A 26,289-nucleotide genomic window follows, 5' to 3' on the forward strand; every position below is an offset into this window, starting at 1 on the left:
AGTCCCTACTCCCATGCACTGCACTATACAATACCTATACTCACTATACACTGTACACTATACCAGTACCTCCCACTAGAGAGCAGGATGGGGGTTTGAGTACCAACACACACACACACACACACACCCACCCACCCACCCACACACACCCACCCACACACACACACACACACACACACACACACACACACACACACCCACACACACACACACACACACACACACACACACACACACACACACACACACACACACAGGGAGCATGCTGGTGTCTTTGATTGACCAACACATTGTGTGCATGTAGAGTAGTGTGTGTTTAGGGAATTAGAATCAACCACTCTATCTTCTAATACCATGCAGTATACAATGTATCATTGTGTGTATATTGGGGCCATCTGGGTCCCCCTGAGAGTATAGCTGGGAGCACCTGGTCTACTACACATGCAAACAATGTCCACTGTATACAAGACAATGTCACCAAAGCTCTCTAATTAATGCGGTGAGACAATGAATGCTGTAAAGATTGTGTGTGATCAAGAAACATGTGATATGTTGTTCATGCAGGTGGCAGTGTGGTGGATCCAGTGCTATCCTACTGTGATGCATGGCCTACCTACCATGCACAGTAATCAAGATGTTCTGTTGTAGTACAGTATAGGTGTCTCTCAATTACTGACAAGGTGTTGCTTGTTGACTGGTACCTAACAAAGTGTTGCCACATAGTGTGAGAGCTGTCAGTTGCTCTAGCTACACTAGAGAACCTGACACTTGGTCATTGCCACCCTAACACTCACAGCAGTGGTAGTACACCTTAACCCAGTCATTACCAACACACAGGTATAATGGGTTTAGAGGTCATCTTGCATGCATGCCAACCTTGACAGCTATCATGTTTCATTGCTACAGAATTCTTGTGTTCAGTTCTCAGGAGGAAGCCTTAGGCATGCACCTCAAAGACTTATTAGCCACTTAGAACACTTCAGAACAATAGTTGTGTCAACACTTGTAATGTGGTCATATAATTTATGTATCAATAGTCATGAGATTGTCAGCAATAGTGAATAATAAGTGATCAGGTAAAAATCAGTGTAACATGAGTTAAAAAGGTGCACATACACATGATGCATGACACTGGTTCGTATGACTATAGCTATAGAGTTACTTCACTCTTCTCTTGCTTCCATCATGAGCAGACCTGGAGAGTGGGTGGGAGGTTGGCAAGAGATGAATGTACTCTACCCAATATAGTCAGCTCTCTATGCTAGCACTCTGGGACCATTTGGCTAGGCCAGACAGCTACTATTCTATTATTATACATGCAGTGCTATAAATACCTTGTTGTCCATCAATGTCATCAAGCAGATCCCTCTTAGGTAGTAGTGGTTGTGGGCATGCACAGTGTGGGCAGTAGGCAGGTGACTGGCGGCCATAACGTGGAGAGGGGGGCTTCAGATAAGGTCTGAGTGCTCCAGCATGATGAGCCTGTCTCTCCCTGAACCAAGCAGGGTGGCCTGGAACCATACCTATCACCTACAGTGGGAACAACACACTAAACATGGCAACAGACGTGACATCCAATTAGTGGCTGGAATGCTCTAAAATACCCCTAGCTAGAGAGCCAGTGTAAACAGGAAACTGTGCATGGCTTCACCTCATCACAGGTTCTCCTACTGACCACGGCCCTGAACCCCATCCTATTCCACAGACTGTCTCTCGCTAGAAGGAATTTGGGGAACTGACTCATCCAGTCCTCTCCAATGGCCCAAGGGAATATCTCGTACTTCTCATCTTCCTCATCTTCCTCAATATCATTGGCCAAATACCTGCTCACACAATAAAGAGGGTTCGAGTCAGGCACCGTGTGTGGGTGTGTATGTGTGTGTGTGTGGGGTACGGGGGTGTGTGTGTGTGTGAACACTTACAATGCTATAAAGAAGTTGAGTCGGTCGAATTCCTTGAGAGAGAGATTGGCTCTTCTGAAGTACACAAACACCATGGCCAGTAGATACTGCACACACACACACACACACGGGATGCCATTGTCAGTAAAGGGGACATGTGTATGTACCTTATCAGCTAGCTTGGCACATCCGTCCACCCAGAGGAAATCTTGAATGATGTCATCATCCAATAGCTCCAGAAACGCCATCAGATAATTGTCAGGTTGAGCTGGACAGTGGAGCTTTCGTTGAGGGAACCCATCAAACACCATCACCTCAGGACTGCTGGCCTCCCTGCAGAGAATACAACACCATACTAAACCCTACACCACCTCAGGACTGCTGGCCTCCCTGCAGAGAATACAACACCATACTAAACCCTACACCACCTCAGGACTGCTGGCCTCCCTGCAGAGAATACAACACCATACTAAACCCTACACCCCACCACCTCAGGACTGCTGGCCTCCCTGCAGAGAATACAACACCATACTAAACCCTACACCCCACCACCTCAGGACTGCTGGCCTCCCTGCAGAGAATACAACACCATACTAAACCCTACACCACCTCAGGACTGCTGGCCTCCCTGCAGAGAATACAACACCATACTAAACCCTACACCCCACCACCTCAGGACTGCTGGCCTCCCTGCAGAGAATACAACACCATACTAAACCCTACACCACCTCAGGACTGCTGGCCTCCCTGCAGAGAATACAACACCATACTAAACCCTACACCCCACCACCTCAGGACTGCTGGCCTCCCTGCAGAGAATACAACACCATACTAAACCCTACACCACCTCAGGACTGCTGGCCTTCCTGCAGAGAATACAACACCATACTAAACCCTACACCACCTCAGGACTGCTGGCCTCCCTGCAGAGAATACAACACCATACCTAGAATACCTACACACACAATGAAGAGGGTTCCCTAACAACACTGGAGTTGGCTAATTACACTGAATGATCACAATGCACACAGAGCCCAACAAAACTAATTAATTGTGAAATTTTGTCCACTTTATATAATTTAATACCATCAACAAAGTTAAAATTGTCAATTACTTTATAAAGGCTTCCTAGAATAGTGGGTCTAATGAGGCATGAGGCACACAGTTAGAGTCTTGGGTGGCATGCTGACTAATAGGGTACAGCAACTCATTATACAGCAGCTCACATTCCTGCAAGTGCCCAGGGCTGCTCTTGACAGTGAGACCTCTTCAGACCTCTATCCACAGCATTGGCCATTCTTGGTCTATCTCTATTTAGCTATACTTGACTGGCACCTGTGCTTTAGCTGAGTTCACATGATACATGTACAAAGCATAGCAACAAACAGAGTCACATATACATGAAAAAGCAACCAAGCATACAAAAATGTAGTCACTCAGTTAATAGCAGTTGTACTTCTTCTAAAGGTGTTCTCAATCGAATGCCTTTGTCCTCCATGACTTCCAACACTTGCTTGAGTTGGTTGCCTGGTAGCAGTGCAGCACCCTCCATATAGAGAGCCTAGGAGAAATATTATTGGAATGCATTATAGAGCCTTACAAATAACTCACCTTAGACCAGGGACAGGCATGTATGGCTCTATAGAACAGTGCCATCAACTGGCTGGGATCTACCAGGGCCTGTGGGTAATCGTGGTCAATACACAATCAATAGAAACCACACACACACACTCACCTGTACAATAAGATAGACTCTCCACAGCAGTGGCTGTGTACCAGCAGCCTCCAGTAGGCCCATTGGTTGGGCCCGGCTCACAGCAGTCTCCAGTAGGCCCATTGGTTGGGCCCGGCCCACAGCAGTCTCCAGTAGGCCCAGTGCCCTCCTCAGAGCTCCTTTGCTGCTACCACTCAGGGTGGCCATTCTCTCCAATCGTCTTAGCTCTTGCAGCACAGCAAACAGTTGTCCCCCTCCGTAGCTAGGGTCTCCTCTGTGTAGCCGGCCCACACTAAAGGCCTGCTCTTCCAACAAGAGCTTGTTAGCCAGCAACCAAGGATGACCTGGACACACAACTAACCCAGACTCCAACACTCCTCTCAGATATCGGGGCTCAGTGCGGGGAGACTGAAGACACAACCGCACTTGCCGCACTCGAAGGGTTAGTAGTAGGTCACTGTGGGCACACAGACAAGAACACAGCTCCTCTAGTGTAGCACAGGCACGGGACAAACCTGCAGTCAGATACTCAAAATACACCTTACACAAACCACTGTGCAACACATTCAAAGGTGAACCATTGGAGGGTGGTGAAAAGTTGGCCCTCAATATTCGTGTAGGTGTTACAGGACCTGTAGTGTAGGTGCCCTCACTCAGGCACAGGAGTGCATTGAGTGCCGCTTGTGGGGGGTCCGCTGTAGTCATGGTAACCTCTACCAGGGTGGCAACCAATCGAGGTGTCAGAGATGAAGCCAATAAAGTGTGGAATACAGCCAGGCAATCATTACCTAGCAAATGCTCAACTAGTGCACAACACCTCCACAACTCGAGATTATTCCGTTGAGTTTTTAACAACGTTTTGATGACCTTCTGAGGTAGTTTCTTGAGTGCTGTGTTTCCTTGTGATGCCTTGAGTGTGTTAGCAGTCCAGACTAGACCTAACTGTGTGCCTGCATGCTCACAAGAGGAGAGGTGGGTCAGACATTGCTGACACAGGTAAGAGATGGTGGCATACACAAGAGAGTGGGTGGGAGGAGGTTGCTGGTTGTGTAGTAGACTCTCTGATAGGACCTCTACTAACTCAGCAATACTCTCACAGGCAAGGGGGGATGGATTCAAACTAGAGCCGATATTCACACCATCAGACAACAGACTGCTAAACACGGACACTATACTTGACGACAACTGTACAGGCTCAACAACATACCCTGTATATGGAGTGGGCGTTAGGGCACCCAAATATTGCAGAAATCTCATAACCAGTTCCAGTTTCAGTTGTTTGCTCTCCACTCTAAACAATATGGACTGTATGCTCTCAAAGAACACGATTCTCTCTCTGTCCAATGGATCCTCCTCTTGTACCCAGGGCAGGAAATGCCACGCCCCTCTATGACCCTCCAGTCTAAGCCACGCCTCCTTCTCTGGTACACCACTCACTAAGTCAACATCATCGTCCTCCAGAGGGGGGTCAGAGGTCAGATTTATGTCCAGCTGAGGACCTAATAAGGAATGTTAACGTCTCCCCAGGCTAAGTGTATAAGAGCACCATAATTATTCTAGCACTATCAAAACGGAAATTGGATATTTGTTCACAACAAAAGTATTGGCTTCTCAATTTAGCTACGAAAACAGAAGCACATATCATGTAAGCTTGCTCATATATAGGGCCAAACTGAATAGATACATGTACCTATGATTATAGCATATAAAGTGCAAGAGAGAGTTCTCTTGCAATGCAGTATAACAGTGTAGTACCTTGAGGTGGTTGGTTGGTCCAGCCTCGAGCATGTCTCTCTCCCAGTCTAGGTGAGTGGCTCCTCCAGAAGTGGCCTAGTTCAGTGAGTAGTGTCTCCAAAGGTGCTGCCAGCAGATGAGATGGAGAGCAAAGGTTGAGCTCCAACAAGGCTTGGTAAGCAGCTACTCCTCTCTCCGTGTGTCCAGATCCCTTCAGGAACTCACAATATGACTGGAAGATATGGAGTGTCCATTGTTGGCTGTTGGGAAGAGGAGAGTGGGACTTGAGAGTGCCTTCTTGGATCATGGAGAGGGTGTGGAGGCACTTGCCATACACAGACCCAACACTTTCACTAGAGAAATTAGTGAAATCGTTCTGACAAAAGTTGATGTAGCCCATCCAAAGTTGTGGCACATTTGGTTGGATGAATACTAATTCCTTCCATCGCTTGAGCACAAAGTTGGGCTCCTTGAGAGTAGCTAATAGTCGCATGTGTCCACACAACAACTCAACACTCTTGGGATTACTAGACAAGGCTCGCTCGAATATGGCCATCTTCCTATCGTTCATTGCTGCCTCCTTTACACCGTTGCATAAGGAATGTTGAGCAGTAATAAACTTGAGCCACAGTTGAACATTGTGAGGGTCTGCAGCTAAAGCTTGATTGTAGTCCCTCGTCCTGCTATCAGTGGTGCTATAGCTCTCATGAGTGGGTCCATCAGATGGAGACAGGCTCACTACCTCACCAAGGCTCACTACCTCAGACCCACACACTGATAGCATCTCCTCACACTTGGCTGGGGAAGGGGACGTGAAATATCTATTGGACTTTTCTTTGTGTCGTTTGTTCCTTCCTCCTCTTCTTCCTCGTCCATCGTCCAATGAGATAGCTTGGTCTGAGCTGAGGCCCAATACGGGGAATTGTCGAGTATAACTACTCACATGTCCACTGTATAGAGAATCATAACGAAGGTTGCTTTTATCTTGAGTGGCATTAATTGTGTAGACATCTTGAGTAGGTTTAGTAGGAGGTTGTTTGTGTTTATGAGAGGTGGTGTGCTCAGGGGGGCGTGGTTCGCTGGGATGAATACAGTCGAAGCTGCTCGCACTCTGGTCAAAGCTGGGATTATGCAGCCAACCTGTGTGTGTGGGGGGATGGAGATGTGTGTGTGTGGGGGGGATGGAGATGTGTGTGTGTGGGGGATGGAGATGTGTGTGTGGGGGGATGGAGATGTGTGTGTGTGGGGGGGATGGAGATGTGTGTGTGTGGGGGGGATGGAGATGTGTGTGTGGGGGGGATGGAGATGTGTGTGTGTGTGGGGGGGATGGAGATGTGTGTGTGTGTGGGGGATGGAGATGTGTGTGTGTGGGGGATGGAGATGTGTGTGTGGGGGGGATGGAGATGTGTGTGTGTGGGGGGATGGAGATGTGTGTGTGTGTGGGGGATGGAGATGTGTGTGTGTGGGGGGGATGGAGATGTGTGTGTGTGTGTCTATATAGAGCTATGTTCTTACTTGGAGCACTGTCTTCAGTAGAGTCGCTAGCGCTAGCAGTGGGTCGACCAGATGGGAACATGTTCGTCATTAATTAATACTCGGAGGTAATCGTCAGAGTAATAAGTAACTTATTAATTTTTATTTCATTATTAATTTGTGGTACAATGTATACACAAGAATGCAATGCACTACACACAGTGACACAGATCATGACAAGACAGGACGTACATAATAAGAGTGTTCATGAAAGGATAGATGAGTTTGTGCAGGACAGACAGGTCATGATTTGTTGGGAGGTGAGATCAACTTAAGGACAATCTTGTTATTGGAGGCTGGAGGGGCAGCAGTTTCTTCACCAGCGCTCTGTACAGAAGGAGACACTACACACACACACACACACAAGAGCTCTGTACAGAAGGAGACACTACACACACACACACACACACACACACACACACACACACACACACACACACACACACACACACACACACACACACACACACACACACACACACACACACACACACACACACACACACACACACACACACACACACACACACACACACACACACACACACACACACACACACACACACACACACACACACACACACACACACACACACACACACACACACACTAGAGCTCTGTACAGACGGAGACAATGAATGCACGGACAGTGAGACAGTTACCTTATTGCTGAGACTGCTGAGACTGCTGTCCAGGGAGCTATCACTCAATGCCAGCGAGGAGATCTCTTCTGTAGCTACCCGAGGTTTCTTATAGAGCACTGGAGATGGTGTCTCCATCACATCCTGTGTGAGGGTGTGGTTAAGGTTGTGCGGCATACACACACTCACCAATGGTCGCTTCCTCTTAGCCTGTGGTGGCACTTGAGCCTCTGGCAGGTAGGAACACAGCTCCTTCCTGGAGAGGGGAGAGTACACACAGTACACACAGTACACACACACGTACCTTCTCACATGCTTGACCTCTAGTTCAGTGCCCTCTCTGACCTCTGCATTTCTACTGGTAGCTGCCACAACTGAACAAAAAGGAGGGAATGAAACACACAGCACACACTAGGTGGGCGGGATGGCTATTACCAGCATTAGTGAAGGTCTGTATCTCACTGGTGATGGTGATGGTGATCTTAAGTCCTCCTGAAGAGTTCTTGAGGAACACTAATCCAATGAACCACATGAGTAGACACTCCTCCCTGTTTGGACAATGGTGGGGGTGTGAAAGGAAGGGGGTGTGGTCAACTCACGAGTCTGGTGTGGGAGGACCAAAGGAGCGAGGGTAGATGTGAGCCAACTCTATTCCTTCATTGCTCTCCAACTGACCAATCAGAATACGAATCTTGGATTCCACTAGTCCATTCCATTTGAGCAACTTGTCACTATCCGTGGCTTTGGCACAGATGACAATGTAGTGCCTACACACAAGCACAAGCAGGGTCAATGAGTGCCTACACACAAGCAGGGTCAATGTAGGGTCAATGAGTGCCTACACACAAGCAGGGTCAATGTAGGGTCAATGTAGTGCTTGCACACAGGGTCAATGTATACTTGTACTCCAATACAGCACATGACTACCACACAGCAAACCACAAAACCACTGCTCACATTTATGTCTCTATTTGCTAATCTGCCACAAGGGTTACATACAGAAGGGGGGGCCCTGGGATTTCCCACCCCCAGCCAAATTCCCCCTCCCCTAGAAATCTGAAAATTAATGATGTCATAATAAAAATGCATGACTTAAAATCTCATCAATGACTAGTAAAATGTATGGTTTGAAGCACACAAAAAACTCAAATTGCACCTCAGATAACCACCACCCAGCTAAAAATCCTGTATGAAACCCTGCCCCCCCCCCCAACCCAGACGACCACAGTCTAGTGTGTGCTCACTTGTATAGAGAGAAGAAGTTGATGGGTGTAAACAGTTGTGTCCATGAGATGTTATCAAAGCCAGAGAGCATGTCAGTGCACATAGCTAGCCCACGCTTAAACTCCCTCATCATTATGTCACGAGTAGAGTGGGTCACGTTGAAGGTGGAGTTTTGTTGAGGGTAGGCCGGTGTTATGATGGGCATTAGATGATAGCGATCAGAAGGGTTCACCTGAATAAGGGGGTGTGGCATTAAAGGGGGTGTGGCTAGTACACTCATTACCTTGGGGTCCCATACAGAATGACCTAGTCCCATAGTGTCTTCATCCATAGCCTTGAGCAGCACAGGTTTAGGCCACTCCCTATAACAGCAGATAATGACACACACACCCACCCACAGAGACACACACACACACACCCACACCCCCACCCACCCACACACACACACACACCCACACACACACACACAGACAGACAGACACACACAACAGACACACACAGACACACACAGACACACACACCCCACACACACACACCCCACCCACCCACACCCACACACACACACACACACACACACAGACACGTACCATTTCTCAAACACAAAGAAGAACTTGAGTACGATAGTTGAAGCTGCAGCGTTGGGATAGAGTTGACACATTCTCGCCACCAGCATGGCCCAGGACACCCCTCCAAGGTAACCCAGGGCATTGGAATAGATCCCACGCTCTGAGTAATGGAGAGGTTAGATAATGACACATATAGTTATAGGCACAGTGGTGTCCTTACTCTTAGCCCACAGCTTGACAGCACGCAGGGCAAGTCTGAAGGTATCTTTGTTAGGTACTAGTGACAGAATGGAGTCAGTCACACGACAACCATTGAGACTGCGTACACAGCGTTGATCCAAGTTCTTGAGGAGACTCATATCCAGGAGGTTGAGATTAGAGGGAAGAGTGGGGAGGGCAAGGCGGGCAAATAACAAGTCAATCTGCAAACACACACAGTCAGAGATAAGAACACAGCTAGTAGGATGAATACATCACCTCTATTCCTTCAAACACTAATTTGATGACAGGTACAAAAGCATCAGGCACAGCCCGCACATCGGTCACACCCTTCTCTTTAGATAGGAGGGTGTGGAAAGAATCAAAGAAATCGTCTCTGTTGATATGTCGAGGGGCGACTAACAATGTGTCGATGTCAGCACCTACAGAGACAGTCATATCACACTCCAACACTGTGTGTCTAACCTTTGCCATGCACACCGAGACGATATGAACCAAAGGTGAAGATCTTGCCACTCACTTGCTTGGCTTCTTCCTCTGTCTTTCCCTGAAACACATACTGTTAATAGACACACACTCCACAAGAGAAGGGCACCTTATCAATGGAGATTTGGGTAACCCAGCGCTTCATTAGTTCATTCAGACGACCCAGAACCAGCAAACGATGGGCTTCTCCTACACGAGTGTCAAACATATCGGCTGATCGCAAGCACTCCTCCAGAGCGTGAGTGAGTCTCAGGTCCTACAGACAGGGCCTAATAATGGACACTGATGATGTACTGGTACTCACCAGGGCCGTGGGGCCGGCATGACTCAGAGCAGAGGTTACTCCTAGACCCATAGGCTTTGACCTGGGGGGGGGGTGAGAGTGTGTACAGGGCCTGTACAGACTCACCCTTGCTGGAGGGCAGCCATCTTTGCTGAAGGGGACAGCCCAAGCCTTGGCAGACCATCAAGTAACTTCTAACAACCAACTGAAACACAGCACAGAGCAGCTATAGCGCTAGTACGCCATGAGAGAATCACGTGACTCATGAGTGGGAGGCCTCAATAGATGGGCGTTGCCTCGACTTGTTTGTTTGTCTCCTAACTGGTCTCATAGCAGCTTCTCTATAGACAGTGTGTCCTTGAGTTGCTGCAACTATGAGCTCCATACTGGACAGACCCAGGCTCGTCACAGAAGGTAAGCACTAGCCACTTCTCTGTCTCTGCATGCATGTTGTAGAGGCTGCGGAATAGCTAGTCTAAAAGGGGGGCGTAGCTCGCCTGCATGCATGGTGGGGGGGGTAACGCGCAGCTCGTTATGTGTCCTGCAGGTGCTCGGCCTCAAGATGGTGTGCCCGACATGACTGTTATAAGTGAGATAGATGAGTATGGCATCAATACAAACCTCAAGGTCCGCTTCCACCAGGGGAGGATCTATGTAAGTCATCGTAGCTCTGCACGCTGCCTTGTTATCATCCCTCACAGACATACACTGGCACTATCCTCGTGGCAGTGAATCCTTACTATATGTTGGATATATACGAGAAGGTCAGTACCCCACTAAGCACACTAAGCACACTAAGCACACTAAACACTAAACACACTAAGCACACTAAGCACACTAAACACACTAAACACACTAAGCACACTAAGCACACTAAACACACACTAAGCACACTAACTACTCCACACTTTATACACTTCATAATTATAACAGGACATGATTGAGCGTTACCATGGCCACCAGATGTCGGACGTTCCTCCTCATGTGTTTGCTACTGCTGAGTCAGCACTTGTATCGCTTCAAGACGAGCGTTGCAATCAGTCGTGTATTATCAGTGGAGAGAGTGGCGCTGGCAAGACTGAGACTACCAAGTTCATTCTGCAGTATCTATGTTCTGTTACGTGTTCAGTAACACGGTGGGTAGAGCATCAGATCCTCGAAGCTAACACTGTCCTAGAGGCATTTGGTACGTTTATCCACACACCACCCACTACCCACACACCACCCACTATACCCACACATCACTCACTACCCACACACCACCCACTACCCACACACCACCCACACATCACCCACTACCCACACACCATCCACACATCACCCACACACCACCCACACAGGCAATGCTAAGACTGTGAGAAATGACAACAGCTCCAGATTTGGCAAGTTTATTCAGGTGTGCTTTGACAACCGTACTCAGATCAGTGGCTGCATCATCCAGGACTATCTGCTTGAGTTGTCTCGCATCAGTTTCCAGTCTACAGATGAACGCAACTATCACATATTCTATCAGTTGGTGGCTGCAGGAATGGCTAACAAGGAAATGCGTAGGGAGTTGTTGCTAGAGCCACCATCCACCTACAAGTACCTCAACCAGAGCGGCTGTTACACACTGGAGGGAGTTAATGATGTCGAGATGTTTGACCAGTTGAGACTAGCACTTCAAGTGAGTGGCAGCTACCAGCCAGTCAGGTTATGGGGGGGTGGGGGGTGGCAGCTACCAGCCATCAGGTTATGGGGGGGGGGGGGGGTAATCTTTAATGTGTCTCTACTGTAATTATTATATATTATTATCTTAGGTGCTCAATGTTTCTGATGACCTTTCCACTGGTATATTCCGTGTGCTCTCTGCTGTATTGTGGATTGGTAACCTTGACTTCCAAGACACTGAGTCTGAAGCATGTCAGCTCACTAAGGAAGATGGAGCTGTGATTGTCAAGATAGCTAAGTTACTTGGTATTTCAGAGGCTCAGATGCGCAAGGTTTGCACTACACGTCAGATCACAGTCAAGGGAACCACCACTGACATCGCCCTCAAGTTCCATGAGGTGAGGATATAATAATATAGTGAGTCAATAGCTATCCCCCCCATACATGCAGGCACGGGAGAACAGACATGCCATGGTAAAGGCACTCTACTCAAGAACCTTCTCTTGGTTGGTGCATCAGATCAACTCTTGTACTAACCCTGGCACTGAGTCTGCAAGATTCATCGGTGTTCTCGACATATTCGGCTTTGAGAACTTCAAAGTGAGAGCAATATCCATGCAATTGATTTCTGACCCCTACCCTCTGCCTGTACTTTCACCCCTAGCTTCCCTACATGTACCTTAACCTTTTACCCAACTCCCTCCTTTGACCTCTGACCCTACTTCCCTATACAGCACAACTCGTTTGAGCAGCTATGCATCAACTACACTAACGAGAAGCTTCACAAGTTCTTCAATCATTATGTCTTTCAACTGGAGCAACAGATTGTACGTTAAATATCATATAACCTTTGACCTCTATACTGACCCCTGACCCCTATAGTACAAGGAGGAGGGTATAAACTACTCGCACATTTCCTTCACTGACAACTCTCTCTGTTTGGAGCTCATAGAGAAACCTCCCAAGTGCATCATTAGGCTGCTGGATGAAGAGTGCAGGTTCCCACGGGTAAGTCCCAGTGCCCCCCTCATATGACCCCTTGTTACTGCCCCCCCTTATGACCTCTCGTTACTGCCCCCCTCATATGACCCCTCGTTACTGCCCCCATCATATGACCCCTCAGGCCACGGATGAGTCGTTCCTTCAGAAGCTTCATCGTGAGATGGGTGCTCATGGCAACTTTGTCAAGGGAGCAGACAAACGATTATGGAGTGTAGAGTTTGGCATCACGCACTATGCTGGTCCTGTCACTTACAGTGTAGAGGGCTTCCTAGAGAAGAACAAAGATGTGCAACAAGATATGTTTTTCGATTATCTCGAGAGCTCCAGTTCTCCGTTCACTCGAGAGATCACAAAGTTCAGGGTACGTTTGTGTATGTGTGTATTTCGTATGCAGCGTTAAATGTTTAGAGCAGCATCTTTGAACAGCCACTATAGCCATTCTTCCAAGAACATGAGTTTAGAAAGAGACGTTTCAAATGTGTTGACTATTATTATAGCCGATGGTCCAAGGCCGAAAAGAGACAAATTATGGCCCCGAAAAATTTGATTCATTTTTTATAAGCTTTCAGAAATTAAATTGGATCAACGATACTGAAGTTATGGCTGTTGAAAGATGTTGTTATGCCATGCAGGACTTGCTGACTGCTTATATGGAGGGGGCCAAGAGTCAAGCAACAAAGTCAAGGGGTTTGATCAGTGCTACCAAGACAGGCAAAGGCAAGCCCACAGTGGGGGACACGTTTAGAACCCAGCTACTGGCTCTTGTGGATGTCTTGGATTCCACCACTCCTTGGTAAGCAATGACTCCATTAGACACACACTGCACATGTACATGCATGCATGCAGGTATGTACGTTGCTTGAAGCCTAACAACAGCAAGTCTCCCAAGTTGTACGATGATGACCTCATCGTCACTCAACTACGATATTCTGGAATGTTGGACATTGTAAGGATTCGGCGAGAAGGTTATCCCGTTCATGTTCCAGCTCGAGAGTTCCTCAACAAATACAGTTGCCTAGCAACCAAAGATCCACTACCAGCCGATGATAAGAAAGCTGCTGCTCTCATTCTCACTTCCCTCAAGCTACCAAGCACAGAGTGGCAGATTGGCAAGAGTCAAGTGTTCTTACGGAACAGTGTGTTTGATCCTCTAGAAGAGAGAAGGAAGGAACTATTGAGTGTCAAGATGATCTTGTTACAGAAGGTGTGGAGAGGATGGGTGGCTCGCAAAGCTTTCCTGCGTCTCAGGTCTGCTGCACTTGTCCTGCAGAAGATTTATAGAGGAAATCGACTTCGTGTACAGTTTGTAAGAATGCGACGCGCTGTGATTGTTCTTCAGGCACACTATCGCGGCTGGATGGCAAGAGAATTGGCTGCTGCATTGCGTAAGAAACGAGCTAAAGAGTTGGCCGAGAGGAGGAGGCTACAAAGGTTGGAGGATGAGAAACGAGCCAAAGCCTCTGCCGAGCGTACGATGGAAGAAGCGTACAAAGCTGCACAAATGGAGCTACTCACACTAGCCAAAATGGCCGAACACAAAAGCAAAAAAGCTGTCAACAAAACTGGAGATGTAGACCTTGATAAGATGTTTGATTTCCTATCAGATGGGCCTAAGGCAGTGGGCAAGGAAGAGAAAGACTTCCTAGCTGGGATCACTGCTGATCTAGAGACCATGTTTCAGAGCTCTGAAGCTGCAGAGAAAGCAGCTGAGGTAGGACGTAAGAAGCCGTCACGTCGTGCCCCAGCCCCTCCCTCAGCTAAAGGGGAGCTATCACGCACACAACGTAGACAAAGGAGAGTCATGAAGAAGCTGCTGGGTGTGGAAGAAGATGCGAATAAGAAGGAAGAAGCGTTTGACCCAACGGCATATCCTCTTCTCAAGTTTGCTGAGATGTACTTCAATGACTTCCCTCGTGACACTGGTGGCTTCAGTACTCTCAGTTTGCGTAGAGCCCCACGAGTCAAGGACCCAGTCTCTAAGCAAGATATGCTCTCCTTCAGCAAGTCGAGTAGTCTACCAACATCCATTGTGCACATGCATGACCCAGAGAATGTGAACCTGGCCTGTGGTATATTCAAGGATCTGTGTAAGCTGCTGCGTGGAGACCTCAAGGCAGAGCAATACAATCTCATCATTCAGAGCACCATTGCATACGGTATCGAGCGCCCTGAACTAAGAGATGAGATATTTTGTCAACTGATTCGTCAGATCACAGACAACCCGAGTGATGAAGCTGTCTCCAGAGGCTGGCATTTCCTCACTCTGTGCACCATTGCCTTCCCACCCAGCAAGAACTTCAACAAGGTATCATAATTATACACTTCTGAGAATGTTATTATTAATATTCTGTTTTCTTAGTTTCTCCAGGCCTACTTTCAAACGTTGAGTGATGATCGTACCATTGGTCGCTATGCAACCGCTTGTCTACACACTATGAGGCTAACCAAAGTATCGGCACGGCGTTTGCCACCGTCCACCATTGAGATGGCTGTAAGAATGTGTACAACCCACTCACTTCACTTGTCACCCCTCTCCATTATATAGGCGGTCAAGAATCTGAACCCGCTCATTTGTAGGTTCTACTTCCTGGATGGCAAGGCCAAGGCAATGGGAGTAGATCCTTCAGCCACTGCACAGGATGTCATCCGCTCTCTGGCTGATAAGATTGAGCTACAGAATGTGGATGGATGGGCTCTCTATGAGGTACAGTGATCACAATATGCACACTGATGTTATTACCTGGTGGGAAGGCTCTGTACACTCATTCTACACACTTGAGGTCAAATAGCATTTGCATTATGTTTATGCCAATTATCTGTTTATCAGGTAAATCCTGAGACAGAGCACTTTATAAAGAGTCATGAATATTTGGGAGATGTCCTTTCTCAATGGGAGAGAGACAAACGATCCTCCATCACCATGACGATGTACACAACTGTCTCTAGGAAACCTTCGTACACCTCTGCACTCGGAGGAGGGGACTCAAAGTTTGTGTTCAGGAAGAGAGTGTTTCGACACCCCAAGGAGATACCAGAGGACCCAGTCGAGTATCACCTCATGTATGCCCAGGCAGTCAACTCAGTAGTCAAGGTATGGATAGTGTGTGTGTGTGTGTGTGTGGGTGTGTGTGTGTGTGTGTGTGTGTGTGTGTGTGGCTTATGACTGTGTCCTTGTGTGTAGGTGGATGAGTTCCCTGTGAATGAAGCTGTGGCTCTTCAGTTGGCAGGTCTGCAAGCACAGGTTCTCTGGGGGGACCATTCTAAAGCACTTGCTAATCGATATGATGAGATTGAGAGCTTCCTACCACAGAGAATAGTGTCAGGGAATCCAGCACGCACACGTAATGAATGGAAGGCGGCCATTGGTGATGCACACAAGGTACTCAATACAAACTAAGTCCACTGCCTTCACTTATTGTGTGTGTGTGTGTGTGTGTGTGTGTGTGTGTGTGTGTGTGTGTGTAGAAATATGGAACTGGGAAGACTGAAATTCAGGCCAAGGTCTGGTATTTGACTTCAGTGAAGCACTATCCTCTGTATGGTAGTATGCTCTTCCCTGTCTATTACAAGGGTTTCTGGTCCTATCCCAACAGCCTACTACTGGCTATAGACCTGCAGGGAATCAAGTTTGTCAACACCAAAAGCAAGCAGGTGTGTGTACACTGGGCGTCTACTTACTGATCCCTGGGAAAATCTTTTTTAGTAATGGCTTTCATTTGCGTGGTCTACTATAGACAGACAGTAAAAACCACATTTACACATTAATGTGCAGTGGCATCATATAGGAGGTGTTGTTGAGCTGAATATGGTCCCCTTGTGTGTACAGATAATGGCAGAGTATGCCTACAATGCTCTGGCTAGTGTGGAGGTCAACATTATTGAAGAAGTGATCACTCTCTGCATGAAATCTGGTGGACCAGAGGAGCAGAAAGTGTTCAGCTTTGAGACAGGCCACAAGGAAGACATTGCTAACCTCATTGCCAGCTACTCTCCAGTACACAGCAACTGGCAACGAGTGGGAGAGGCTAAAACTAAAGCTGTGAGTTGGTTGTGCATGAACTGTATGATTAGATGATACATGCTTTATAGGTGCGTCTGTCAGAGGAGGAGAGGGCAAAGCTGTGGCAAGAAGTGTGGAGTTGCAGAAGAGCCTTAATGGAACACAAGATGTTACAAGAACCTCCAGACAAAGGCAACTTCCTAACTACCACCCTCAGACGGTATAATCGTGCTCGCTTAGAGAAACTCAAGAAAGCACGAGAGGAGAAAGACTTTGAGAAGATCTTCAAAGCCTCATTTTGGTCGTACAGTAAAAGCATGCTCAAGCAGCCATTGACTGTATTGGAAGGGGAGACTGGAGGGGAACTAGATACCATGGCCCTCACTCTCTTTTACACTGTTCAGCAACATGCCGGTAAGTGGAGTGTGTGTGTGTGTGTGTGCGTGTGTGTGTGTGTGTGTGTGTGTGTGTGCATGTGGAGTGTGTGAGGAGTGTGTAATAAGTCAGTGTGCATGTACATGCAGGCATTACGCCATCATCGGGGTCAGGGTTCGAGGAGGTGGACCCAGACGACTGTGTCACGATGGTGCAGCTCTCTCTTCAGAAATGTCTTGAGAAAGAGGCACTTTGCAATGAGCTCTACCTACAGCTCATCAAGCAGACAACTGACCAACCAGACCCTAATGGAAGAATCAACATTCAGAACTGGCGTTGTCTATGTCTATTGGCCGGAGTGGTGGTACCTCGCAACAGAGCTATAGTCAACTATCTCCAGGCTCACTTGAGGCGCTGTGGTGTTGATGTAGCTACTGAAGAGGGGAAGTTTGCCCAGTTTGCCATGCAGGTACATTCTTAAATGTGTGTGTGTAATTATTGATTTGTGTATATAGTGTATGAGTCGCACTCAAACAGCCAAGAACAGGAAGTACCCACCGTCCTATAGAGAAGTGCAGTGTGTCATCAGAAGGTAAGACTGTGTGTGTATCATATAGCTTGTGTGACCTCTTTGTATATAGACGTCCTATACACGAGCGCTTCTACTTTATGGATGGTCAGTTCCGAGCTATAGAGTTTGATGCATCAGCCACGACACAAGAGGTAGGCTATATCCCCAAACAGCTTACCCTCCTCTCACGTACCCCCTCTCATGTGTCCCCCTCTCACGTACCCCCCTCTCACGTACCCCCTTTAATGTACCCCACTCTCATGTGTCCCCCTCTCACGTACCCCCTCTAATGTACCCCCTCTCATGTGTCCCCCTCTCACGTACCCCCTCTCACGTACCCCCTCTCATGTACCCCCCTCTCATGTGTCCCCCTCTCATGTACCCCCCTCTCACGTACCCCCTCTCATGTACCCCCCTCTCACGTGTCCCCCTCTCATGTACCCCCCTCTCACGTACCCCCTCTCATGTACCCCCCCTCTCACGTACCCCCCTCTCACGTGTCCCCCTCTCACGTACCCCCTCTCATGTGTCCCCCTCTCATGTACCCCCCTCTCACGTACCCCCTCTCACGTGTCCCCCTATCACGATACCCCCCTCTCACGTGTCCCCCTCTCACGTATCCCATCTCACGTACCCCCCTCTCATGTGTCCTCCTCTTACGTACCCCCCTCTCGTGTACCCCCCCTCTCACGTACCCCCCTCTCATGTGTCCCCCTCTCACGTACCCCCTCTCATGTGTCCCCCTCTCATGTGTCCCCCTCTCATGTGTCCCCCTCTCATGTGTCCCCCTCTCATGTACCCCCCTCTCACGTACCCCCTCTCATGTGTCCCCCTCTCACGTACCCCCTCTCACGTAACCCCCTCTCATGTGTCCCCCTCTCATGTACCCCCCTCTCACGTACCCCCCTCTCACGTGTCCCCCTCTCACGTGTCCCCCTCTCACGTACCCCCTCTCATGTGTCCCCCTCTCACGTGTCCCCCTCTCACGATACCCCCCTCTCACGTGTCCCCCTCTCACGTACCCCCTCTCATGTATCCCCCTCTCATGTGTCCTCCTCTTACGTACCCCCCTCTCGTGTACCCCCCCTCTCACGTACCCCCCTCTCTTGTATTGCGCCTAGGTGGTGGAGGTTGTCAAGGATCGTGTTGGTCTCTTGCGTGGGGCACAAGGATTCTCATTGTTTGAAGTGTTTGGTCAATTGGAGAGGAACATGCTTGTCAATGAAAAGGTGGCAGACGCCATGTTCAAGTGGGAGAAGTATGCACGAAGTACCAACTCCCCCAAGATACTCAAGCTTACATTCAAGGTACAGTGTTTCTATACCTGCACATACCTACCCTAGTGCACACTTGCAGAAACGGTTGTTTGTAAAACCCTTTGTGAACCCGAATGATCCTGTTGAAATGAACCTTGTTCTCCATCAAGCTATTGATGATGTAGTGAGTGATAGGTTCCCTGTGAGTGTGTCTGAAGCTGTGTATCTGGCTGCTTTGCGAGCACAAGTGGTCCTGGGGACAGTATCAGAGCAATCAAACCTTGTCGACTACACGTACGCAGATCACACTAGTGTACCTGTACATACTTCTCTTAATACACAGGACACTAATTGAGCGGAACATACCCAAGCACATGCGTGGGCGTGTGCGCCCTGAGGACATTGCTAGGAAACACAGGGAATATAGTGATCTGACAGAGAGTGATTGCAATGAAGCCTACATGAGCTTTGTGCGAACATGGCCCCTCTATGGATCCACCATATTTGATGTGTTACAAGGTTACACGACCACACTACCCAAGAACCTCTGGCTGGCTGTCAATCAAACTGGCATACACATACTCAAGCGACGAGATAAGGACTCTCTTGTTACCTATGAGTACAAGAACATTGTCAACTATAGGTAAGCAACTAATTGCCTTATAAGGTATACACTTATTATTGCCTGATTGTGTAGCCCTTCGCTCAAGAACTTGATGATTGTTACTGAAAGTTTGACTCGAGGCACTAAGTTTGTGTTCAACACTAGTCAGGTAAGAACGTACATGTAGTAATTCCCAGTATGACTGTGTGTGTGCATGTGGTCTGTGCAGGCCTCCCAGATTGCCCACCTTATTCGTGACTACACACACCTCATTGTGGAAAAGCAGAGAAAAACTGGACCTGTAAATAAAAGATCATAACATTGTAACTATGAAGGCAGTAGCTGCCTTCAGTTGTAGTATTAATTTTGTGTCGACATGCCATACACACAAGTAACGTTTATATCATGCCGCTTAGTTTTTTTGTTGTAATGAGGTCAAATTAATAAAACTGAATTATTTAATGCAAATAGTGTACCTATCATTATATGTACTATAATATACTCCGGCCCCAGAGGATCGAGGTCCGACATGTGTGCATGCATGTGTGCACGAATCACGTTCAGTACATTGATGTCATTGCGGTCACGTGATACCATCCAGGCCAAATGCACTGAACCTAACTCTAACCCATCCAATGAAGAAACCGAATGCTGGAGAAACCTTACATTAATTGTCTGCCTACCTTCAGGTACACACCACAAATTAACTTAATTTTAGTTGTCAGCATATGCGCATGTCATGACATAATTATCGATAGAGCACATGTCATTTGCAGCCACGATCTAGGCAAAGAGAGATCGAGCAAGGCGCGCGAGGTGTGGTGTACTGCCGGCTGTCTCCTAATGTACGTCGGTAAACTTTTGGTGAGTGCTATAAAAAATATAGCTAGCAAGGTGGTAGTTGGATATTAATAATTATTATTTTTATAGTGACAGCCTTGTGTTAAGTCCTTATATTGTTCTCTCATGTCTTACTCACAGATAACTACTCAACGCTGCACAGCACAGGATTCAGCATTCAATCACTCTCATAATTTTATTGTCATTTCATCTTTTATGGGGGACGCCCCACTCTTAATTTTTATCACTGAATGGCTGCTGACGTACGTATATATAAGAGCACTACAAGATACGACAGGAAAGGGTCAGTATAATAATTATGTAAGTGATGTAGTGTACTATCTTCTGGTATTCAGCCCCTTTAATGAGCACAGGATTATATAGATCTCCAAGCCATTAGTTACATCACTATAATTATGCAATTATCTGCTGTATTTCATATTGTAATGATTCATTGGGTACTGACTTTATATGGATGTATGGATGGTGCTATGATTCTTAGCCTTCCAGGCCGCAACATAGAATGCTGGCTTTCTGATCGAGGAGAAGATAATCTGTTATTGGCCGGGGATGGAGTGGATCTACCTCTGAGAGACAAAGGGCCAGTTATTGTATCATGTATGAATATTCTGTTGCTTGTACATTTCGTAGCATTATCAGTAATTGACTCTAGAGTAGCATCTTGTGCTTCATCACTCAATCTGCAGGCAGTGTATGTGATTTTCTGACAGGAAAGGCTACTCTAAACAGAGGGAGTCGGCCACACAAGGTATAGTCTAATAATTATTGTACGGTACTTAGATGATCTTCTCGGTTTTGGGTCAGATGCAATTGCCTTCAATCACTATAGCCAGTTAAAACATTTCTTCTACTCTGGCTTAAGAAATTGTATTTTATTATTGTACCCAGCATTGACCTCTACTACCGTGTAGCGGGAAAGTTCGTTATTTGAGCCCTCGAGAAATGTTGTATAGTTGTTCACATTTCAATGCCAGGAAACCACAGCTTTGCATGGTGCGTGGGAGTGTCTTCCATTTATATTACATGAAGTGTGAAGTGTGTTGTAAGTTTGTACAGAGAGGACTCCCATGGTGGCAATGATCTGATGATGGCTCCACTGCTCTGATGGACCAATGCAGGAGAAGTTATTCTGTATAATTATTACACTAAATTAATGTATGCCACTGTTTGGATCGGTTTCTGTTCTGCTCAGCTTCTTCCTCCAACTTGCTTACGCAGGCTAAGCTTATTCTTAATTAGTTCATTCTTAGTTCATTCCATAGTCTAGTATTATTGTCGGTTTGGTTGTTATGTTTTTCACCTGGTCATACGGAATCACTTCATTAATTTTTATACAGTGCAGACCGCACCTCTATCCACACATTGTACCTGCACATCCTGTATATATGGGGCCACACCCCCACTCACTGTACTGATATGTGGTCACACCCCCATACATGGTAACCCTCTTGACCACACCTCCACCCATGCATTGTGTCGTACATGCTGTGTTTTTGTGTACAGTACACATCATCCGTGTCTTTATCCCCACACCTAGTCGGAGGGACAGCAAGTTCTACTAAGAGCCAGCATCACCAACTAACCAACACACTACAAAACCTACCTACTACCAGCTAGGACAGCACACCACCCGGGACAGACTCTACTATACCATGTAATACGCCTTTGTATTAACGATCATGATACAATTTGCTGCCCTCCCTCGCCCATGGATTGAATAATTATGGACACTCGCAGGAGACTGACACACAATAATAGACACCAAAGGGCCAGTTACTGTATCATGTACGAATATTCTGTTGCTTGTACATTTCGTAACATTATCAGTAATTGACTGTAGAGTAGCTCCCCTTTCTTCATCACTCAATGCAGGCAGTGTATGTGATTTTCTGACAGGAAAGGCTACTCTAAACAGGGAGTCGGCCACACAAGGTATAGTCTAATAATTATTGTACGGTACTTAGATGATCTTCTCTGTTTTGGGTCAGATGCAATTGCCTTCAATCACTAGCCAGTTTAAAACATTTCTTCTACTCTTGGCTTAAGAAATTGTATTTTATTATTGTACCAGCATTAGGTAGTTAACTCCACTTATGCATTGACCTCTACTACTGTGTAGCGGGAAAGTTCATTATTTGAGCCCTCGAGAAATGTTGTATAGTTGTTCTCATTTCAATGCCAGGAAACCATAGCTTTGCATGGTGCGTGGGAGTGTCTTCCATTTATATTACATGAAGTGTGAAGTGTGTTGTAAGTTTATACAGAGAGGACTCCCATGGTGGCAATGATCTGATGATGGCTCCACTGCTCTGATGGACCAATGCAGGAGAAGTTATTCTGTATAATTATTACACTAAATTAATGTATGCCACTGTTTGGATCGGTTTCTGTTCTGCTCAGCTTCTTCCTCCAACCTGCTTACGCAGGCTAAGCTTATTCTTAATTAGTTCATTCTTAGTTCATTCTATAGTCTATATTATTGTCGGTTTGGTTGTTATGTTTTTCACCTGGTCATACGGAATCACTTCATTAATTTTTATACAGTGCAGACCACACCTCTATCCACACATTGTACCTGCACATCCTGTATATATGGGGCCACACCCCCACTCACTGTACTGATATGTGGTCACACCCCCATACATGGTAACCCTCTTGACCACACCCCAATCCTATGCTGTGTTTTTGTGTACAGTACACACATCATCCGTGTCTTTATCCCCACACCTAGTCGGAGGGAGCAGCAAGTTCTACTAAGAGCCAGCATCACCCACTAACCAACACTCTACAAGACCTACCTACTACCAGCTAGGACAGCACACCACCCGGGACAGACTCTACTATACCCATGTAATACGCCTTTGTATTACGATCATGATACAATTTGCTGCCCTCCCTCGCCAATGGATTGAATAATTATGGACACTCGCAGGACAACTAAGAGACTGACACACAATAATAGACACCAAAGGTCCAGTTACTGTATCATGTACGAATATTCTGTTGCTTGTACATTTCGTAACATTATCAGTAATTGACTGTAGAGTAGCATCTTGAGCTCCCCTTTCTTCATCACTCAATCTGCAGGCAGTGTATGTGATTTTCTGACAGGAAAGGCTACTCTAAACAAAGGGAGTCGGCCACACAAGGTATAGTCTGATAATTATTGTACGGTACCTTCTCTGTTTTGGGTCAGATGCAATTGCCTTCAATCACTAGCCAGTTTAAAACATTTCTTCTACTCTTGGCTTAAGAAATTGTATTTTATTATTGTACCAGCATTAGGTAGTTAACTCCACTTATGCATTGACCTCTACTACTGTGTAGCGGGAAAGTTCATTATTTGAGCCCTCGAGAAATGTTGTATAGTTGTTCTCATTTCAATGCCAGGAAACCATAGCTTTGCATGGTGCGTGGGAGTGTCTTCCATTTATATTACATGAAGTGTGAAGTGTGTTGTAAGTTTATACAGAGAGGACTCCCATGGTGGCAATGATCTGATGATGGCTCCACTGCTCTGATGGACCAATGCAGGAGAAGTTATTCTGTATAATTATTACACTAAATTAATGTATGCCACTGTTTGGATCGGTTTCTGTTCTGCTCAGCTTCTTCCTCCAACTTGCTTACGCAGGCTAAGCTTATTCTTAGTTCATTCTTAGTTCATTCTATAGTCTAGTATATTGTCGGTTTGGTTGTTTTATGTTTTTCACCTGGTCATACGGAATCACTTCATTATTATCAGTGCAGACCACACCTCTATCCACACACATTGTACCTGCACATCCTGTATATATGGGGCCACACCCCCACTCACTGTACTGATATGTGGTCACACCCCCATACATGGTAACCCTCTTGACCACACCTCCACCCATGCATTGTGTCGTACATGCTGTGTTTTTGTGTACAGTACACACATCATCCGTGTCTTTATCCCCACACCTAGTCGGAGGGAGCAGCAAGTTCTACTAAGAGCCAGCATCACCAACTAACCAACACTACAAGACCTACCTACTACCAGCTAGGACAGCACACCACCCGGGACAGACTCTACTATACCATGTAATACGCCTTTTTATTACGATCATGATACAATTTGCTGCCCTCCCTTGCCCATGGATTGAATAATTATGGACACTCGCAGGACAACTAAGAGACTGACACACAATAATAGACACCTAACTGCATTTTTGCCATTAATATAATAAAAATAATTTTGCCATTAATTAATCATTAATTATAGCGGAATCATGCATGCCTGCATGATAGTAGTCTCATGAATGAGTCGTCCTTTGTCCCACATGCATGCCTGCATATGATATAGTAGTCTCATGAATGAGTCGCCCTTTGTCCCAAAGAATAGCCCCGCCCACTTACTATGAGTGCTGCGCTTTAAATATGCTTGTAGCTGTGTACGTGTATGGCAGCATGATGGCTACTCTATCCCTCTCTCTGCAACGGAGGGAGTACCACCATACAATGGACCAACCAACCACTCCATTATCCTGCCACTTGAACAGGAGGAGAGAGTGCTACCTATTCCAGTGGGTAAGTTACTGTGTGTTAATATTATTATTAAATAGCTTTGAGCTTGTGTGCATGGATTATCTTTGTATCTAGGTTAGTACTGATTAGAGCGTTGTACAGTTGGGATCATGCCTCAGGGTGATGTAGAGCCTGTGCTAGGCCCTGCCTTAGGGACTAGCTGTGACTCTGTTGACCTGTTGTATGATCAGCAAGTCGAGCGTCTTGAGCGATCCTTACCTTTGGGAAAACTTGACAGTATAGCCTCTGTTCGATTTCTAGATTCCTTGTTTTTGGGATTCTGCCATCGCGTTGCGGTATCGGTAGCCCTGAAGGCATGGGATTTAGAAATCGGAACAGAGCAATACTGCCCAGTGGGGGCGCAATGATACTTAATGGTGATTGGACAGGAATGATGCAGAATAGCTACGTTGTCATGACCCGATCGTACCGAGCATGCCACATGTCCTGGCACAGGTTCTATGTTGTTCTGAGACATGATACCTAACTGTTTACTGTTTACCTTGTTCTGTACTCTCTAGGGGTGTACAGTAATTAGGGTGGTACAACCACCAAGGCGAGTGTATGCTGTGTGGTGTATGGGTGACTATTCTATCCCTCTCTCTCTCTTCATGTGCAACGGAGGGAGTACCACCATAGAATGGACCAACCAACCACTCCATCATCCTGCCACTTGAACAGGAGGAGACCTCCTACCTATTCCAGTGGGTAAGTTACTGTGTGTTAATTATAAAATAACTTTGAGCTTGTGTGCATGGCAGGTGGCCCATTATCTTTGTATCTAGGTTAGTACTGATTAGAGCTTTGTACAGTTGGGATCATGCCTCAGAGTGATGTAGAGCCTGTGCTAGGCCCTGCCTTAGGGACTAGCTGTGACCCTGTTGACCTGTTGTATGATCAGCAAGTCGAGCGTCTTGAGCGATCCTTACCTTTGGGAAAACTTGACAGTATAGCCTCTGTTCGATTTCTAGATTCCTTGCTTTTGGGATCCTGCCATCGCGTTGCGGTATCGGTAGCCCTGAAGGCATGGGATTTAGAAATCGGAACAGAGCAATACTGCCCAGTGGGGGCGCAATGACACTTACTGGTGATTGGACAGGAATGATGCAGAATAGCTACGT

The 26,289-nt window shown here is 46.8% G+C and overlaps 4 protein-coding genes across 18 annotated transcripts; 1 reads left to right on the forward strand and 3 right to left on the reverse strand.

The window, feature by feature from the left end:
• Positions 1 to 1,009: 1,009 nt before the first annotated feature.
• Positions 1,010 to 3,260, reverse strand: LOC135348524 (speedy protein A-like). Its single transcript, XM_064546766.1, has 6 exons — positions 3,128 to 3,260; positions 2,069 to 2,234; positions 1,923 to 2,008; positions 1,652 to 1,823; positions 1,335 to 1,530; positions 1,010 to 1,195 (listed from the first exon to the last, which is right to left on the reverse strand). Exons 1-6 carry the CDS (start codon positions 3,196 to 3,198, stop codon positions 1,164 to 1,166), a joined length of 723 nt encoding a protein of 240 aa, XP_064402836.1. The 5' UTR covers positions 3,199 to 3,260; the 3' UTR covers positions 1,010 to 1,163.
• On the reverse strand, positions 3,243 to 6,996 carry LOC135348514 (nuclear exosome regulator NRDE2-like). Its single transcript, XM_064546753.1, has 5 exons — positions 6,865 to 6,996; positions 5,371 to 6,489; positions 3,637 to 5,114; positions 3,513 to 3,581; positions 3,243 to 3,462 (listed from the first exon to the last, which is right to left on the reverse strand). The coding sequence occupies exons 1-5, from the start codon at positions 6,932 to 6,934 to the stop codon at positions 3,334 to 3,336; spliced, it is 2,865 nt and encodes a 954-aa protein (XP_064402823.1). The 5' UTR covers positions 6,935 to 6,996; the 3' UTR covers positions 3,243 to 3,333.
• On the reverse strand, positions 6,967 to 10,587 carry LOC135348517 (poly(A) polymerase type 3-like). Of its 2 annotated transcripts, none has more exons than XM_064546756.1 (15): positions 10,428 to 10,587; positions 10,323 to 10,383; positions 10,128 to 10,274; positions 9,998 to 10,079; positions 9,791 to 9,954; positions 9,534 to 9,735; positions 9,335 to 9,473; positions 9,031 to 9,109; positions 8,768 to 8,979; positions 8,123 to 8,290; positions 7,959 to 8,071; positions 7,828 to 7,897; positions 7,713 to 7,779; positions 7,545 to 7,667; positions 6,967 to 7,209 (listed from the first exon to the last, which is right to left on the reverse strand). In XM_064546756.1, exons 1-15 carry the CDS (start codon positions 10,445 to 10,447, stop codon positions 7,126 to 7,128), a joined length of 1,731 nt encoding a protein of 576 aa, XP_064402826.1. In that variant the 5' UTR covers positions 10,448 to 10,587; the 3' UTR covers positions 6,967 to 7,125. The 2 variants fall into 2 exon arrangements, with proteins under 2 accessions (XP_064402826.1, XP_064402827.1); XM_064546757.1 differs by having other exon boundaries at positions 6,967 to 7,226.
• Positions 10,576 to 24,849, forward strand: LOC135348508 (unconventional myosin-X-like). 14 transcript variants are annotated; one of them, XM_064546743.1, is made up of 32 exons: positions 10,576 to 10,715; positions 10,849 to 10,955; positions 11,003 to 11,065; positions 11,235 to 11,487; positions 11,642 to 11,967; positions 12,101 to 12,349; positions 12,402 to 12,551; positions 12,686 to 12,778; positions 12,834 to 12,959; positions 13,075 to 13,314; positions 13,586 to 13,746; positions 13,800 to 15,258; positions 15,313 to 15,444; positions 15,499 to 15,657; positions 15,781 to 16,044; positions 16,135 to 16,332; positions 16,419 to 16,604; positions 16,780 to 16,992; positions 17,043 to 17,367; positions 17,478 to 17,797; positions 17,844 to 17,920; positions 17,970 to 18,051; positions 19,021 to 19,206; positions 19,256 to 19,449; positions 19,499 to 19,798; positions 19,853 to 19,928; positions 19,989 to 20,623; positions 20,741 to 21,204; positions 21,311 to 21,368; positions 21,509 to 23,591; positions 23,708 to 23,769; positions 24,570 to 24,849. In XM_064546743.1, exons 1-27 carry the CDS (start codon positions 10,676 to 10,678, stop codon positions 20,076 to 20,078), a joined length of 6,069 nt encoding a protein of 2,022 aa, XP_064402813.1. In that variant the 5' UTR covers positions 10,576 to 10,675; the 3' UTR covers positions 20,079 to 20,623; positions 20,741 to 21,204; positions 21,311 to 21,368; positions 21,509 to 23,591; positions 23,708 to 23,769; positions 24,570 to 24,849. The 14 variants fall into 14 exon arrangements, with proteins under 14 accessions (XP_064402813.1, XP_064402815.1, XP_064402807.1 ...); XM_064546745.1 differs by having other exon boundaries at positions 22,158 to 23,591; XM_064546737.1 differs by having other exon boundaries at positions 20,741 to 20,920; positions 21,102 to 21,368.
• Positions 24,850 to 26,289: the final 1,440 nt, after the last annotated feature.

Source organism: Halichondria panicea, chromosome 15, assembly GCF_963675165.1.
Source record: "Halichondria panicea chromosome 15, odHalPani1.1, whole genome shotgun sequence".
NCBI lineage: Eukaryota > Metazoa > Porifera > Demospongiae > Suberitida > Halichondriidae > Halichondria > Halichondria panicea.

Bases quoted from the DNA above. Each gene is read 5' to 3' on its own strand.
- LOC135348524 (XM_064546766.1), bottom strand. From the start codon at position 3,198: ATGGCCAATGCTGTGGATAGAGGTCTGAAGAGGTCTCACTGTCAAGAG. The intron at 2,009-2,068 runs GTACATACACAT...GTGTGTGTGCAG, and splicing joins GTGCCAAGCTAGCTGATAAG to TATCTACTGGCCATGGTGTT. The intron at 1,196-1,334 runs GTATTTATAGCA...CCCACTCTCCAG, and splicing joins TGACATTGATGGACAACAAG to GTCTGCTCATGATGGAAGCA.
- LOC135348514 (XM_064546753.1), bottom strand. From the start codon at position 6,934: ATGACGAACATGTTCCCATCTGGTCGACCCACTGCTAGCGCTAGCGAC. The intron at 5,115-5,370 runs GTACTACACTGT...ATTCCTTATTAG, and splicing joins GACCAACCAACCACCTCAAG to GTCCTCAGCTGGACATAAAT. The intron at 3,463-3,512 runs GTGAGTTATTTG...TATTTCTCCTAG, and splicing joins ATGCCTGTCCCTGGTCTAAG to GCTCTCTATATGGAGGGTGC.
- LOC135348517 (XM_064546756.1), bottom strand. From the start codon at position 10,447: ATGGCTGCCCTCCAGCAAGG. The intron at 9,110-9,334 runs GTACGTGTCTGT...CTGCTGTTATAG, and splicing joins TTCTTTGTGTTTGAGAAATG to GGAGTGGCCTAAACCTGTGC. The intron at 7,898-7,958 runs GTAATAGCCATC...CTTTTTGTTCAG, and splicing joins ACAGACCTTCACTAATGCTG to TTGTGGCAGCTACCAGTAGA.
- LOC135348508 (XM_064546734.1), top strand. From the start codon at position 10,676: ATGAGCTCCATACTGGACAGACCCAGGCTCGTCACAGAAG. The intron at 16,605-16,779 runs GTGTGTGTACAC...TTGTGTGTACAG, and splicing joins TCAACACCAAAAGCAAGCAG to ATAATGGCAGAGTATGCCTA. The intron at 19,450-19,498 runs GTACGCAGATCA...CTTAATACACAG, and splicing joins TCAAACCTTGTCGACTACAC to GACACTAATTGAGCGGAACA.